The following is a 14396-nucleotide window of genomic DNA, read 5'->3' as shown; positions in this document are numbered from 1 at the left end:
AATGCATCCTGCAATGTATGCTTAGACCTCAGTTCCTGTCAGCAACCCCTGATTCCCCTATGGTCTCATCATACTCTTACCACCCCCTCCCCCAATTATTTTTTTCCCTCTATTTCATCCCAAGTCTTTCTTGAAACCTTCCCCTACATGTTTTCACTATTCTGCTACCCTCCTGCCCCCCCCCCCCCCCCACTCTCACACTCTCTCTCTCTCTCTCTCTCTCTCTCTCTCTCTCTCTCGCTCTTTCGTGTGTGTGTGTGTGTGTGTGTGTGTGTGTGTGTGTGAGAGAGAGAGAGAGAGAGAGAGAGAGAGAGAGAGAGAGAGAGAGAGAGAGCACATGCTTGCATTCCCCTTCAACATTTATAGCTCTGAGGAAGCACTTGTCCAAAAACACTTTTCCCCTTTTTTAGTGTTCTGTACCTTAATCTGTGAAAATGGAACCCTTATATGGTCACTTTGTTGTCTGTCTAACTGTAATGACCCCTTTTTCTCATAAATGGATAGAGATATCAAGTTGAAAGTAATGTGACACACTAAGGCGTAAGGTCGCTTGGCAGTGTGAACAGTTTAAGCTTGTAAGTCAACAAAATCAAAAGAAATGGTCATATTTCTCAGATATTTTGATACTTGCAAACTCACCCATCAAACCTATAGGATACTCCTCATTTACCTAGAATCATAAAATTTGGCAAGAAGCAACGTTTCACAGTACAAGTAAAGGAAAAAAATTGAAAATGGTTAACTTGTGAGTATATAATTTTTTTTTTAATTTGTTGTCTGTCCATCCTCTGACTGACTGACTGACTGACAGACAGACAGACAGAGAAACAGTCAGCTGGTCGGTCAGTCAGTCAGTCTGTCAATCTGCCTGTTTGTCTACCTGTCTGGCTGTCAAGACCCCTTCTTCTCAGGAATGGGGTAGAGATATGAAGTTGAAATTTATGTCAAATGCTAAGCTCTATGGTCTCTTGGCTATGTAAATAATTTAAGCTTCTAAGTTAATGCAATCAAAAGACATGGCCGTATATTTCACATAGTTTGATCCTCACAAACTCACTCATCAAAACCTATAGATGAAATATCGATATACATGTCGATCCTGAAGGTGTAGTGATAAAGTGTGTTCTTGTAAACAACAAGGTCATGGGATCAAATTTCCGTTGGCTGATGGGTTTTTTCCTGTTTGTTTAAACCTAGCCTTCGCCTCTCAGCAATATGAAGAGTCATTAGAAACCACATGCAGTTCAGACTCCATGTTAAACTGTGCGTCCAATTTCCTCCGTTGGATTACTGGCATTAGTTGGGAAAACACAGGTCACCAAAGTTGTGTCCATCGGAAAGACATGAACCAGGCAATCTGAGCCACACTAAATTATTATTATTATTAACTACATACATAATTAAGTTTGTACGGAACCCTCTGAGTGCAAGTCCTACTTGTCCTTATCCAGTTTTTTCATATCTGTTCACTCCTTACTGCCTCCCCTATTTGACAAGTAGTGATTTATGCTCTCATACATACTCTTTTCACAATCTCTTATTTCATTAATGTGTAAGTATGCATTTCATTGAATATGTTAGCCTGCACAAACTGCTACATATTGGTATGCATTAGTTTTGTACTATCTGTGATGGTGTCATGGATCTACATGATATTTATGCTATAGACTAATACGTCTAAATTACATAACTTCATAGCATACTCTTGATCCTTTGGTTGTAGGCACATTGAAAGAAGCTCGCATAAACTTGATTTTTGTATCAGTTCTGCACTGTAAACTTGCCATTAAATATTTCTGTTGAACCATAAATGCAATAAAATATCCCACTTCTCTTTCTTTCACATATGCTTTTTGCGAGATAAATAACTTACGTAGAAACAATCTGAATTAGAGAATTTAAAGTGTCCTGTTTTCTCCTCAGTTACAAGTTACTTTTGAGAACTGTAACTTTTCAGGAACTATTAGTCTTACAATTCCCCCACCCCCTTTTCCCATGAACCATGATCCTTTCCTTTAGTGGGTAGGCTTGATGTGCTTCAGCGATACAGATAGCCATACAGTAGGGGCAACCACAACAGAGGGGTGCCAACTGGGATGCAGACAAAAGTGTGGTTTCCGAAGAGGGGCAGCAGCCTTTTCAGCAATTACAGCAATAGACTGGATGATTGACTGATCTGGCCTTGAAACATCAGCCAAAACTGCCTTACTGTGCTGGTACTGCAAATGCCTGAAAGCAAATGGAAAATTACAGCCACCGTTTTTTCCCCCGAGGGTATGAAGCTCTACTGTATGGTTAAATGATGATGGCATCCTCTTAGGTAAAATATTCCAGAGGTAAAACAGTCCTCCATTTGGATCTCCATGCACGGACTACTCAGGAGGACGTCGTTATCAGGAGACACAAAACTAATATACTACTGATCCACATGTGGAATGTCAGATCCCTTAATCAGGCAGGTAGGTTAGAAAAATTAAAAATTAAAAAAGAATAGGTTAAAGTTAGATATAGTGGGAATTAGTGAAGTTCGGTAGCAGGAGGAATAGGACTTCTGGTCAGTTACATAAATGATTATAAATACAAAATCAAATAGGGGTAATGCAGAAGTAGGTTTAATAACGTGTAAAAACATAGAAAGTGGTTAAGCTACTATGAACAACATAGTGAATGCATTATTGTAGCCAATGATGCTAATTTCTTAATTCACAAGTATTTCTATTAGCCAACAATGTCCACAGTCTTACTGTTGATTCAGTTACTGCTGTACCATCAAAGATACTGCATGACACCTTAACTGTCTCCAATGTCATTTACATCTTTGGACTGTTGAAAGATGCATTAGAAGGGAAGCATTTCTAATCCAATGAAGAGTGAATGGGGGCATCAGTGAGTGAGTAACTACAGTTGCAACTAGTTTCAAAATCCTACCACACTTGTACTATGTATATTTGGGATTATGAATATTTTCATTTACAGGGCCATTAAACATTTTGAGCATTTTTCAATCTATGCAATTGCATTTTTCATTTAGGAAATATGACTTTACTGTCTTTCACTGATATGACAGTGTAATGACTGTTGTGCACAACCCTACAGTACACTCTCGTTGTTGTGGTGTTCAGTCCAAAGACTGGTTTGATGCAGCTCTCCATGCTACTCTATCCTGTGCAAGTCCCTTTATCTCCAAGTAACTACTGCAACCTTCATCTCCCTGAATCTGCTTATTGTGTTCACCTCTCGGTTTCCCTCTAAAATTTTTCTATGATTTTTACTGCCCCCTTGCCTCCAGTACTTAAACTGGGGACCCCTTAATGCATGAAAAGGTGACCTATCAACCAATCCCTTCCTTTTGTCAAGTTGTACCACAAATTTCCCTTCTCCTCAATTCTATTCACCATTTCCTCATTCATTACATGATCTACCCATCTAATCTTCAGCATTTTTTGTTGTACAACGTTTCTTCTTGTCTAAATTGTTTATCGTCCATGTTTCACTGCTATACATGGCTACACTCCATACAAAAACTTTCAGAAAGGACTTCCTGACACTTAACTCTACACTCGATGTTAACAAATTTCTCTTCTTCTGAAAAGCTTTTCTTGCCATTGCCAGGCTACATTTTATATCCTCCCTACTTTGACCATCATCAGTTACTTTGCTTCCCAAATAGCACAACTCATTTACTACTTTAAGTGTCTCACTTCCTAATCTAATTCCCTCAGCATCGCCTGATTTAATGTGACTACATTCCATTAGCCTTGTTTTGCCTTTGCTGATGTTTAGTTTATATCCCCCTTTCAAGATACTGTCCATTCCGTTCAACTGCTCTTCTAAGTCCTCTGCTGTCTCTGACAGAATTACAATGTCATAGGCAAACCTCAATGTTTTTTTTTCTTCTCCCTGTACTTTAACTCCTACTCCAAATTTTTCTTTTGTTTCCTTAATTGATTGGTCAATATACAGATTGAATAACATCAGGGACAGGCTACAATGCTGTCTCACTCTCTTCTCAACCACTGCTTCCCTTTTGTGCCCCTCGACTCTTATAACTGCCATCTAGTTTCTGTACAAATTGTAAATAACCATTCACTCACTATATTTTATCCTTGCCACATTTAGAACTTGAAAGAAAATATACCAGTTAACATTATCAAAAGCTTTTTCTAAGTCTACAAATGCTGGAAACATAGGTTTGTCTTTCCATAACCTATCTTCTGTGTGAAGTCATAAGGTCTGTATCACCTTGCATGTTCATACATTTCTCCGGAATCCATACTGATCGTCCCTGAGGTCGGCTTTTACCAGTTTTTCCATTCTTCTGTAAAGGATTGATGTTAGTATTTTCGAGCTGTGACTTATTAAACTCATAGCTCGGTAATATTCACACCTGCCAGCACCTGCTTTCTTTGGAACTGGGACTATTCCAGTCTTCTTGAAATATGGGGGTATTTCATGTGTTTCATACATCTTGCTCAACAGATGGAAGAGTTTTGTCATGGCTGGCTCTCCCAAAGGCTATTAGTAGCTCTAATGGAACGTTGTGTACTCCTGGGGCCTTGTTTCAACTTAAGTCTTTCAGTGCTTTGTCAAATTCTTCATGCAGTATCATATCTCCCATCTCATCTTCATCTATGCCCTCTTCCATTTCCATAATATTGCCCTCATTAACATCTCCCTTGTATCAATCCTCTGTATGCTCCTTCGATCTTTCTGCTTTCCCGTCTTTGCTTAGGACTGGTTTTCCATCTGAGTTCTTTATATTCATACAGGTGATCTCTTTAATTTTTTGTAGGCAGTATCTCTATTACACCTAGCATTTTTAGACATTTGTATTCCCTTTTGCCTGCTTCATTTACTGCATTTTTATATTTTCTCCTTTCATCAATTAAACTTAATATCTCTTGTGTTACCAAGGATTTCTACTAGCCTTCATCTTTTTACCTACTTTATCCTCAGCTGCCTTCACTATTTCATGTCTCAAAGCTGCCCATTCTTCTTCTACTCTATTCCTTTCCCCCATTCTTGTCAATCATTCTCTAATGCTTCCTCTGAAACCTTCTACAACCTCTGGTTCTTTAAGTTTATCCAGTTCCCATCTCCTTAAATTCCTGCATTTTTGCAGTTTCTTCAGTTTAAATCTACAGTTCATAACCAATAAATTGTGGTCAGAGCCCACATCTGCCCTTCTTTCATTCCTTTCCCCCTGTCCATATCACCTATTACTTTTCCTTCTTTTCCTTTTCCTACTATTGAATTCCAGTCCTCCATGACCATCAAATTTTCAGCTCCCTTAACTATCTGAATAATTTCTTTTATCTCATCATACATTTTCTCAATATCCTCCTCCCCTGCAGAGCTAGTTGATACATAAACTTGTGCTATTGTGGTGGGTGTGGGCTTCATGCCTGTCTTTGCTACAATAATGCGTCCACTATGCTGTTTGTAGTAGCTTAACTGTGTTCCCATTTTTTTGCTCATTATTAAACCTTCTCCTGAATTACCCCTAGTTGATTTTGTATTTATAATCCTGTATTCACCTGACCAGAAGTGCTGTTCCTCCTGCCACTGAACTTTACTAATTCCCACCATATCTAACTTTAACCTATCCACTTCCATTTTTAAATTTTCTAACCTACCCGCCCGATTAAGGGATCTCACATTCCACACTCCAATCTGTAGAATGCCAATTTCATTTCTCCTGATAACAAAGTCCTCCTGAGTAGTCCTTGCCCACAGATCCATATGGGGGACTATTTTACCCATGGAATATTTTACCCAGGAGGATGTCATCATCACTTAACCATACAGTAGAGCTGCATGCCCTCGGGAAAAATTACAGCTGTAGTTTCCCCTCACTTTCAGCCATTCAGAGTATCAGCACACCAAAGTAGTTTTGATTGATGTTACAAGGCTAACTCAGTCAATCATCCAGACTGTTGCCCCTGAAACTACTGAAATGCTGCAGCTCCTCTTCAGGAACCACACACTTGTCAGGCCTCTCAACAGATACCCCTCCGTCGTGGTTGCACCTACTGTATTAGCTATCTGTATCGCTGAGGGATGCAAGCCTCCCCACCAACAGCACGGTTCTTATATATACTATATAATATAAAAGTTGTATCAAAGTTTATGGTTTGCAGGTTGTAGACACAACTCAGCCATCTGTAAGTCACAGAATCACCAAAAACTGTGATGGAGCACTAGAACCTACTACATGCTCTTACAGAAATTGGACTTTTGAAGCTACAGTGAAGGATGACAGTTCTGGTAAGGATGAACAATGTAATTTATTATTTCTTTCACTAAATAAAACGTCCTGTTTATGCAATGGGACATTTAAATTTACCATCATCTTCTACAGTTTCCAGCCCTTGGCTGAGACTATTTAGAACATAAGCTTCGCAATTCTTTCCCTGTCCTCCCACCATGTTTATCTCTCCAATCCATCCCAATCTTCTCCCCTCTCTTCATCAAACATTCCTTCACTCCAACAATCCATCTGTCTCTTGGTGTCTCTTGGTCTTCCCCTAGGTCTCTTGCCTCCTATCATCATTTCGTGGGCACATCTCAGTATCCTGCCAACTCCTATTCTTTTAACATTCTCATACTGTCTTAAGCTTGTCTTTTCTACGACCTCTTGCAGGGGCTTCTCTTTCACTATTTCTCCCACTGTCTCATTTCCTACTGTATCCAGTATTCTAAGCCCTTAAGTCCTACATTTGAAATTTCATCTCACAAACATGTATCCTGCTCGCCTGTCTCTTCTTTATTACCCACATTTCTGATGCAAGTAACCTTGGCTTGCCTTTCCCTTACATTAACCTTGCTACTATTCCTCCCGTTGTCTTTTTATTATGCTCCACACTTACTTGAAGCTTTCTGCTTTCTTCAGTACTTTTGCTCCAATACTTATCTCCACTGCTACTCTCCTCTTATTCCTCATTGTTGCCATCACTTCACATTTCTTTGGATTAAATTTTCAATTCACACTGTCCCACATTTTTCTCCTATGTACTGATTTAGTCTTTCTTCCACCCTCCTCTTCCATTTTCTCAGACCACTAAATCATCTGCAAACATCATATTTTCATCTCCTATTCATGATTCCACTCCTGTCATTACCTCATCCATAATAGTGATGAAAAGTATAGGGGATTCTGCATGTCCTTGCTTTAGTCCATCTTTATGTTCAAACCATTGTCTTATCTTCTCCTACTTTTACACAATTCACACTTACTTGATAAATTTCCTTTATTCTTCTCATCATCAACCTCAAAATTTCTCTTTTCTGAAGGGTCTCCAAGTCCTTGCTTCTATTTACACTATCACACGCCTTCTCAGCATCCAGTAATACCATTACTATATTCTTACAATATTCGTAGTTTCTCTCTTAGAGCAGCCTTACCCTAAAAATGTCAACTTTCCTGGACAGAAAACAACATTGTTCCTCTCTCAGTGATCTCCCCCCCCCCCCCCCCTGCAACACTATTTCTATATTTTCTTTTCCTGGATCTTCTCAAGTACCTTGACAGCATGACAGAAAAAAAATTCCACAATAATTTTAACAGTTTACTACAACCCGTCTTAGAAATTTTCACTATGGTTCTCTTTTTCCAGTCTTCAGGTATCTTCTTTCTTTTGATACTGTTCCCATATCCCAACAGAGCCACTGCTCTTCAACAATGCCAACTACTCTCATCATCTTCACACTTATTTCATGTAGTCCATGTGCTTTCCCTCCTTTCATGGTTTTATCACTTCCCAGTTACGTACATCTCAGCATCCACTACAGTCCCTCGCTCCTCATTTTCCTCTTCCATATTTCCACTGGGGCTCAGTAACTCTTCAATTTATTCACTTCACGTCTCCTTAACATTGTATACATTCCCAACTTCTTGTTCTTCTTTACTAATCATCCTGACATTTTCCATCTAGCTTCTCTTCTTAGCCTTAACCATTCCATAGTGGATGTTCTTACTACCCTCACTGCCCTCTTTAATCATTTTTGTCCACTCTTCCATCCATTTCCTCTTCTCTCCTGCGACTGTTCTCTTAGCCACTTTCTTCTCAGTGTACTCATTTCTTGCTTCCTCTGTTCTCTCCCGATGCCATATACTAAATGCACAAACTAAGTTGATACGTGAAGCGGTGGCTGATGGGAGTGACCGTAAGACATCTTCCATTTACAGTCACTCACATCAGCCCCCACACCAAGTGTCAGCTTGGTTTGGATAGACAGTACAAAATGTTTTGTTTTTCTTAGCAACATCCTCCCTGAGTCTCTATTATTCCACAAGAGTGCTTCGTTCCACTTTTTCTTATCACTGATTCTTCCGTGCACTTTTCCTGCTGCTTCCACAATAGTAGTTTTGTTTTGAACTTCCCCATTCCTCCTCTGCCGACTGCATTTCGTAACTCAGTAGATTGCCATTTACTATTTTATGAAATAATTCTTTACATTTCTCTTCTTATAACTTTCACACTCTTGTCCTTCTTTCCAGTCTTTCTGGCTCCTTTGCCTCTTTAATTCCTCTAATCGTCACTGCCTAAAGACAATGATTATTATATAGGGCTTTGGGTGGTATTAATTTGATATCTGTGACTGTTACATTTGTGACACAGTCACATATTATGTAGTTCACTACATATTTGCTCAATAAATCATGGCTGTACCATGTTACCTTATGACCTTCCTTCTTTGTAAGCCTGGTATTGCCTACTGCTAGCTTGCTCATTTTACAAAAGTGTAACAATTTTCATCATCCATGTTTCTCTTTCCCCAACCTTCCTTTCTTCCCCTGAATATTTTACTATTTCCTTCTTTCTTAGACAAACTAAAGTATCACTTCTGTAAAACAAGGTTTATTTGTAGTTATCTTCTTGGTGTCTATATTTGTCTGTCCAGCTTCTGTTACTGCACTTCTGCTACTGATGAAATTGGAACAGTTAATTTCTCTGATGAATGGGTAGTAAGGAACTATTGTTGTTAAGCAGCATTTACTACCCAGGAGCATACATTTTGTATCAAAAGAGAAATGGTAACTTGTACTAAAAAGTTCCTGCAGAGCAGCTAATTTTGAAAAATCTGAGGCTATGTCAGCTTAAACAAAGGCCCTCACATTCTTCACACTGTCTACTTCTCCAGTTACTTCCATCCGTTAATTTCTGTGCTTCCTGAATATGAAGGAATTCAGTGTTGAAGAGCTGATTAAAATAAGCTTCCCAAATTTCCTGGATTTGGCATTTGCCCTGTAGTATTTTGCCATCCTTTTACTTTATGCTCCTGTAATGTTTAGTGTTTTAGGCAGTTCTTATCTATGCATTGACCAACCAATTTGTTTCCTTATAACCATCTGGCATTTCAAGTGAATCATATAATTCCTGATAAGGTTCTCTCTTTGGGGGTCTAACAGTTATATTAGCTTTCCTTTTGATTGTCACACGTCTCACAATTTTCATCTAACACAACGGCTTCCCATTTCTTTAGGGCTGTATTCTTCTCTTGTGCTATCATTGTTCTTGTCCACAGTCTTATGTCCTTGTCAACATGTCACAGTCTAGGTTTTATGACAACAAGAGTTTCCCTGTCTGTGGTGGTAATGCTGTACCCAAATGCTAATCAGGTAGATTAATTTGTGGTAGTACAGATATATGAACTGCAATTTTACACTAAAATGCTGCTCCCTCGTCTCTTAGTTGTCACTATTTGGTTTTCTCTGGGCTGCTGATACCACTGTATTGCTTACTTCCGTTTCCCATAAAGTATGCTAGGAAAACCTATCTCACTGGTATTTCCACAACTGCTGCAGCTGATGAGGAGGCTGGTATGCTTCTTCATATAAGTACAAGGATTCTTATTGCACAGCCATTTCACCACCTACAATTTGATTTCCCTGGTAATCATGCCCACCCTACAATCTCCCATCATGTCTATTAAGGCACCTTCAAAGCAGTAAGACACCTTCAGGACAAGCAGATGGTTTTTTTCTAAAAGTCATGTTTTCTAAAGTCCTATCTAGGAGGCATAAACAGATCACATGTGGAGCTGGTGAATGGAGGTATGAATGGTGACATATGCTAGACAGAATTTTTTGACGTAAGAGTAGTTTCTCACACATAACATGTGCTAAATGTTTCACAGTAAATTATATTTGCAATTATCTCCAATTTCCCAGGATTTCTAGCCCTTTAATATGTCTTCTGTAAACAATTATTCGATGACATTTGGGGCACTGTACAATTCACAACTACACCCACTCTGTGTTCTAATGCTGAGGCTTGGCACTTATATTAGTGGTGGCTTCTTTTGAGCTATCTAACTTAACTAATTTCACTCCAGCGCTGGTAGCCCTGCATACTTCTCATGTTGGCTCGGCAATACTAGTGCGAGTTACCTATAGTAGATAACCTATCATCTCACACACTCATTCCATTGATATCTTACATACTACAAGTAAATCAACAACTGGTTTGTCACCCCAGGTTGGCATCAACGTCTATGTTCACAGCTTCATCATCCAAAAGAAACTCCGCACATCTGTAAATGTTGGGTCTCTTACGGATTACTTCCCACTGCTTGATACCTTGTGTTCACTTTTACAGCTGTCACTAATCTACTATGTTCCTGACACACAAGAGGGATAAGGGACTTTCTGCAGAAATCTGTCTACACAACTGAACATATTTTTGCCCAGCTGTCAATAGACACTTTAAATGAAAACCTGTCATTTCACTGCTGATCTCATTTACTTATCAAAATAATTTACAAAATCAGTGATTACATGTGACACAGATGACAATTTTAAGACACAACAAAAGTTATCTTTACTTTATTTGTGATATTATTTTGTTATTATTTTGTGTGTGTGTGTGTGTGTGTATGTGTGTGTGTGTCTGTGTGTGTGTTCACTGAATATTTGCATTTTTTTTTTTTACCAGGAATACGCAAAATAACAACACAGCCTGTTCAACTACAAAAACCAGACCACTTAGTGATGGGCATCAGAGGCACAATAACATACCAATATAGTGTTAGTTGCTGCATTAATGAAGTCGAGATATTAGTCACTGACGTAGCTGGAAATTTTGTGAGATACAAAATAAATGTTTTGGGTAAGACAATTGGTTGAAATTATACAATACTATATTATGCATTTTTGTATTCTCACACTTTTTTCTCGGTTTTATTACAGGATTTACTCTTGGAACTGGTGAAATTATAGCTATTGTGTTGGCTGTTATAATTATTATATTGTTAATCGTTTTAATAATTGTTTGTGTACATCAAAAGAAGAAATCTCATAGTTTTCCCATGTCAAGAGACTGAACAGAATCACAAAGACTTTTCTAAGAAAGAAACTTAAATAGGATTATGTGAACTTTTTACACATATGAGACTCAAAAAATTTCTAGAATCTTCACAGTGCAGCAGCTGTCTATTGTGTACATTAATGTATTTTTGACAGACTAATTTTCTGTAAACATTTTTCATTTAATTTCAGTTTGCTGATTTGTACATGGTCCTCTACACCTACAACAATGGGCAGGACTTGTTTGATTGTGCAAAAGAAGATAAAAATTTTTTAACTTATACTAATTGTAACATGATTTAGCTGCTTTCTTCATCATCATTATTATTATTATTATTATATGTACCATTAGATATTATTCAATTTGTATGAAGTATTAACATCAACAGTGTGCAAAATGTTTGAAGATGAAATAAATAAATAAAAAGAAAATGCACTGCTAATCCCCCATTCACTCATCCCTGACATCCCCTAACATATGACTCACACCATTTCTCATTTCCTTTAAAAATCCACCATCGCAAAACCTTATTCCAGTATCTGCCCCCCCCCCCCCCAATCCTGAGGAAAAGTTATGATAACAACAACACCACACACACACACACACACACACACACACACACATTTTGGCAACCTGAGACACTTACACAGAAAATACTAGCAACGATAATGTGCATTATGAAGCACCTGAAGAAAAGAATGTGCGTGAAGCAAACAGTTGTAAAGGAAATGACTTAAATCATTTTATCATGTGAACTGACATAATGACAGCCAATAATGAAAGAAGAATGGATATGAAATCTAACATTGCAAAAGGAAAAGAAGGTCAGCAGAAGTCATTAAGAGCATGGGTAGAACTAAAATGCAGGAAAAGAAATGGTGTGAATGATGGGTTAAGAAAAGAAGATGTGTGAGAGATGACTGCATAAGTTATGTGTAAACTTGCTTACAGATACCTAAAAATCTGTCTACAACCTATAAAATTAGAATTTATTTTGATTGACACGCATCTGAAAATTAACTTTCCCTTCAGGGATGTTTAAAGATGAACTTTCCCTTTCTTGTCCTTGTGCGCAGATTTTATGCTGGCCCCACTCTCTTTAATATATGTATTTTCACAGTATTTTATATAAGTTATCAATATCTGAATGATTGCAATGAGTGTATTACTGCTATCCACACTTCACAATTCAAAATTCATGGATGAAAGAACCACCTGTGAGACAGTTCATTATATACAACACGAGTTGCAGAAGACTTTAACAACTAAAGATGTCGAAACAGTGATTTGGCAAATGATAGTAGCACCATTTTCAGAATAGCATGTAATTTTGTTGTCTGGTTGCTATTCTTAGCTATTGTACCAGCTGAGATACTAAAGCTAATATATTTTAATGAAATGATACACATTTTATAAGAGGATCTGAAAACTCTTATAAAACTGATTACAATGATTTTGCACAAAACTATCCAAGAAATATGTTAAAATTGAAAGGCAAGACAGCCAAAACCTGTTACTGCAGTGTAAACACTGTTCAATTACTGTAGTGTAAACATTGCCAAGTTTGATTCTCATAACTAGTTCCAATATTACATTAAGCCTTTTGACCCTTCACTTGTTTCCATAAAATCTGTTCACTTGAACAGAAGTATGCACATTTGAAATAGTTTTGATGAGCACCTAGAATTGCGCAAACATTGTCAAGCAACCGTACGTTGGGAAAGCACTGTTTTTGGAACTATGGCCACAGAGTGCCTGGCAGTTGGTGATGAGAATGTAGAACTTTGTACAGTAAGCATAACAGCTTGAGTGTTTTCAGTAGTGTTGTGCTGTCAGGCAAAGCTACTGTTGTGTTGTGCTGTGCTGTATGACAGACTCTTGGCATCATGTGCTGTGTAATGCCAGAGTCAAAAAATGTCTCACATATTGTAACAGACCCTGCATATGAATTTAGAACAGCTGCAGCTCTCACTTATCAACTTAAGGAGTTAACATGTGATAGTTTAATATGTGTCTGCACTGAACAGGTACTAACTGGGGAAATTTGGGATAAAAGTACGCATCTACATGCTTGCCACAGATTGGTTGTCCTGTTGTTTTGGTCTTCAGTCCAGAGACTGGTTTGATGCAGCTCACCATGCTACTCTATCCTTTGCAACCCTCTTCATCTCTGAGTAACTGCTGCAACATACATCCTTTCAACTCTGCTTAGTGTATTCATCTCTTGATCTCCCTCTAAATTTTACCTTCCACACTTCCCTCCAAAAATAAATTGGCAACCTCATGATGCCTCAGAAAGTATCCTACCAACTGATCCCCTTTTCTAGTCAAGTTGTGCCACAAATTACCTCTTCTCCGAATTCTACTCAGTATCTCCTCGTTAGTTCCATGATCTACCCATTTAATCTTCAGCATTATTCTGTAACATCACATTTTGAAAGCTTTTATTCTCTTCATGTCTGAACTATTTAATGTCCATGTTTCACTTCCATAAATGGCTACACTCCATACAAATACTGTCAAAAAAGACTTTCTGACACTTAAATCTACACTCGATGTTAACAAATTTCTCTTCTTCAGAAATACTTTCCTTCCAATAGCCAGTCTCCATTTTATATCATCTCTACTTCAACCATCATCACTTATTTTGCTCTCCAAATAGCAAAACTCATCTACTACTTTAAGTGTCTCATTTCCTAATCTAATCCCCTCATCATCACCTGGTTTAATTCAATTACATTTCGTTATCCTCATTTTGCTTTTGTCGTTGTTTATCTTACATCATCCTTTCAAGACACTGTTCACTCCATTCAACTGCTCTTCCAGGTGCTTTGCTGTCACTGACAGAATACATTGTTGTCAGCAAACCTCACAGTTCTTATTGCTTCTCTATGGATTTTAATTCCTACTCCAAATTTTTCTTTTGTTTTCTTTACTGCTTGTTCAATATACAGATTGAATAACAAGAAGGAAACGCTACAACTCTGCCCATTCCTTTCCCAACTGCTGCTTCCCTTTTGTGCCCCTCAACCCTTATAACTGCCATCTGGTTTCTGTACAAATTGTTAATAGCCATCTGCTCCCTAT

General features: G+C 38.1%; 2 protein-coding genes across 3 annotated transcripts in view; one reads left to right on the top strand and one right to left on the bottom strand.

Moving 5' to 3' along the window:
* The window catches only part of LOC126480988 (uncharacterized), a 45500-nt gene extending 34152 nt beyond the window's left edge, over window positions 1-11348 (top strand). For both annotated transcript variants that reach the window (XR_007587495.1, XM_050104427.1), the window contains exons 4-6: window positions 6141-6267; window positions 10938-11111; window positions 11192-11348. Coding sequence is in view for 1 of the 2 variants with exons in the window: in XM_050104427.1 (XP_049960384.1) it covers window positions 6141-6267; window positions 10938-11111; window positions 11192-11325 (435 nt within the window). In the remaining variant the exon portion in view is untranslated. The remainder of the gene's footprint in view (window positions 1-6140; window positions 6268-10937; window positions 11112-11191) is intronic.
* Window positions 1-14396, bottom strand: part of LOC126480987 (phospholipase DDHD2) — a 194677-nt gene that overhangs the window by 160796 nt on the left and 19485 nt on the right. The window lies entirely within an intron of this gene.

The sequence above is a fragment of the Schistocerca serialis genome, chromosome 5 (genome assembly GCF_023864345.2).
Source record: "Schistocerca serialis cubense isolate TAMUIC-IGC-003099 chromosome 5, iqSchSeri2.2, whole genome shotgun sequence".
NCBI lineage: Eukaryota > Metazoa > Arthropoda > Insecta > Orthoptera > Acrididae > Schistocerca > Schistocerca serialis.
Note: the sequence above shows the minus strand (reverse complement) of the source record. Positions and strands in the feature narration are given on the sequence as shown.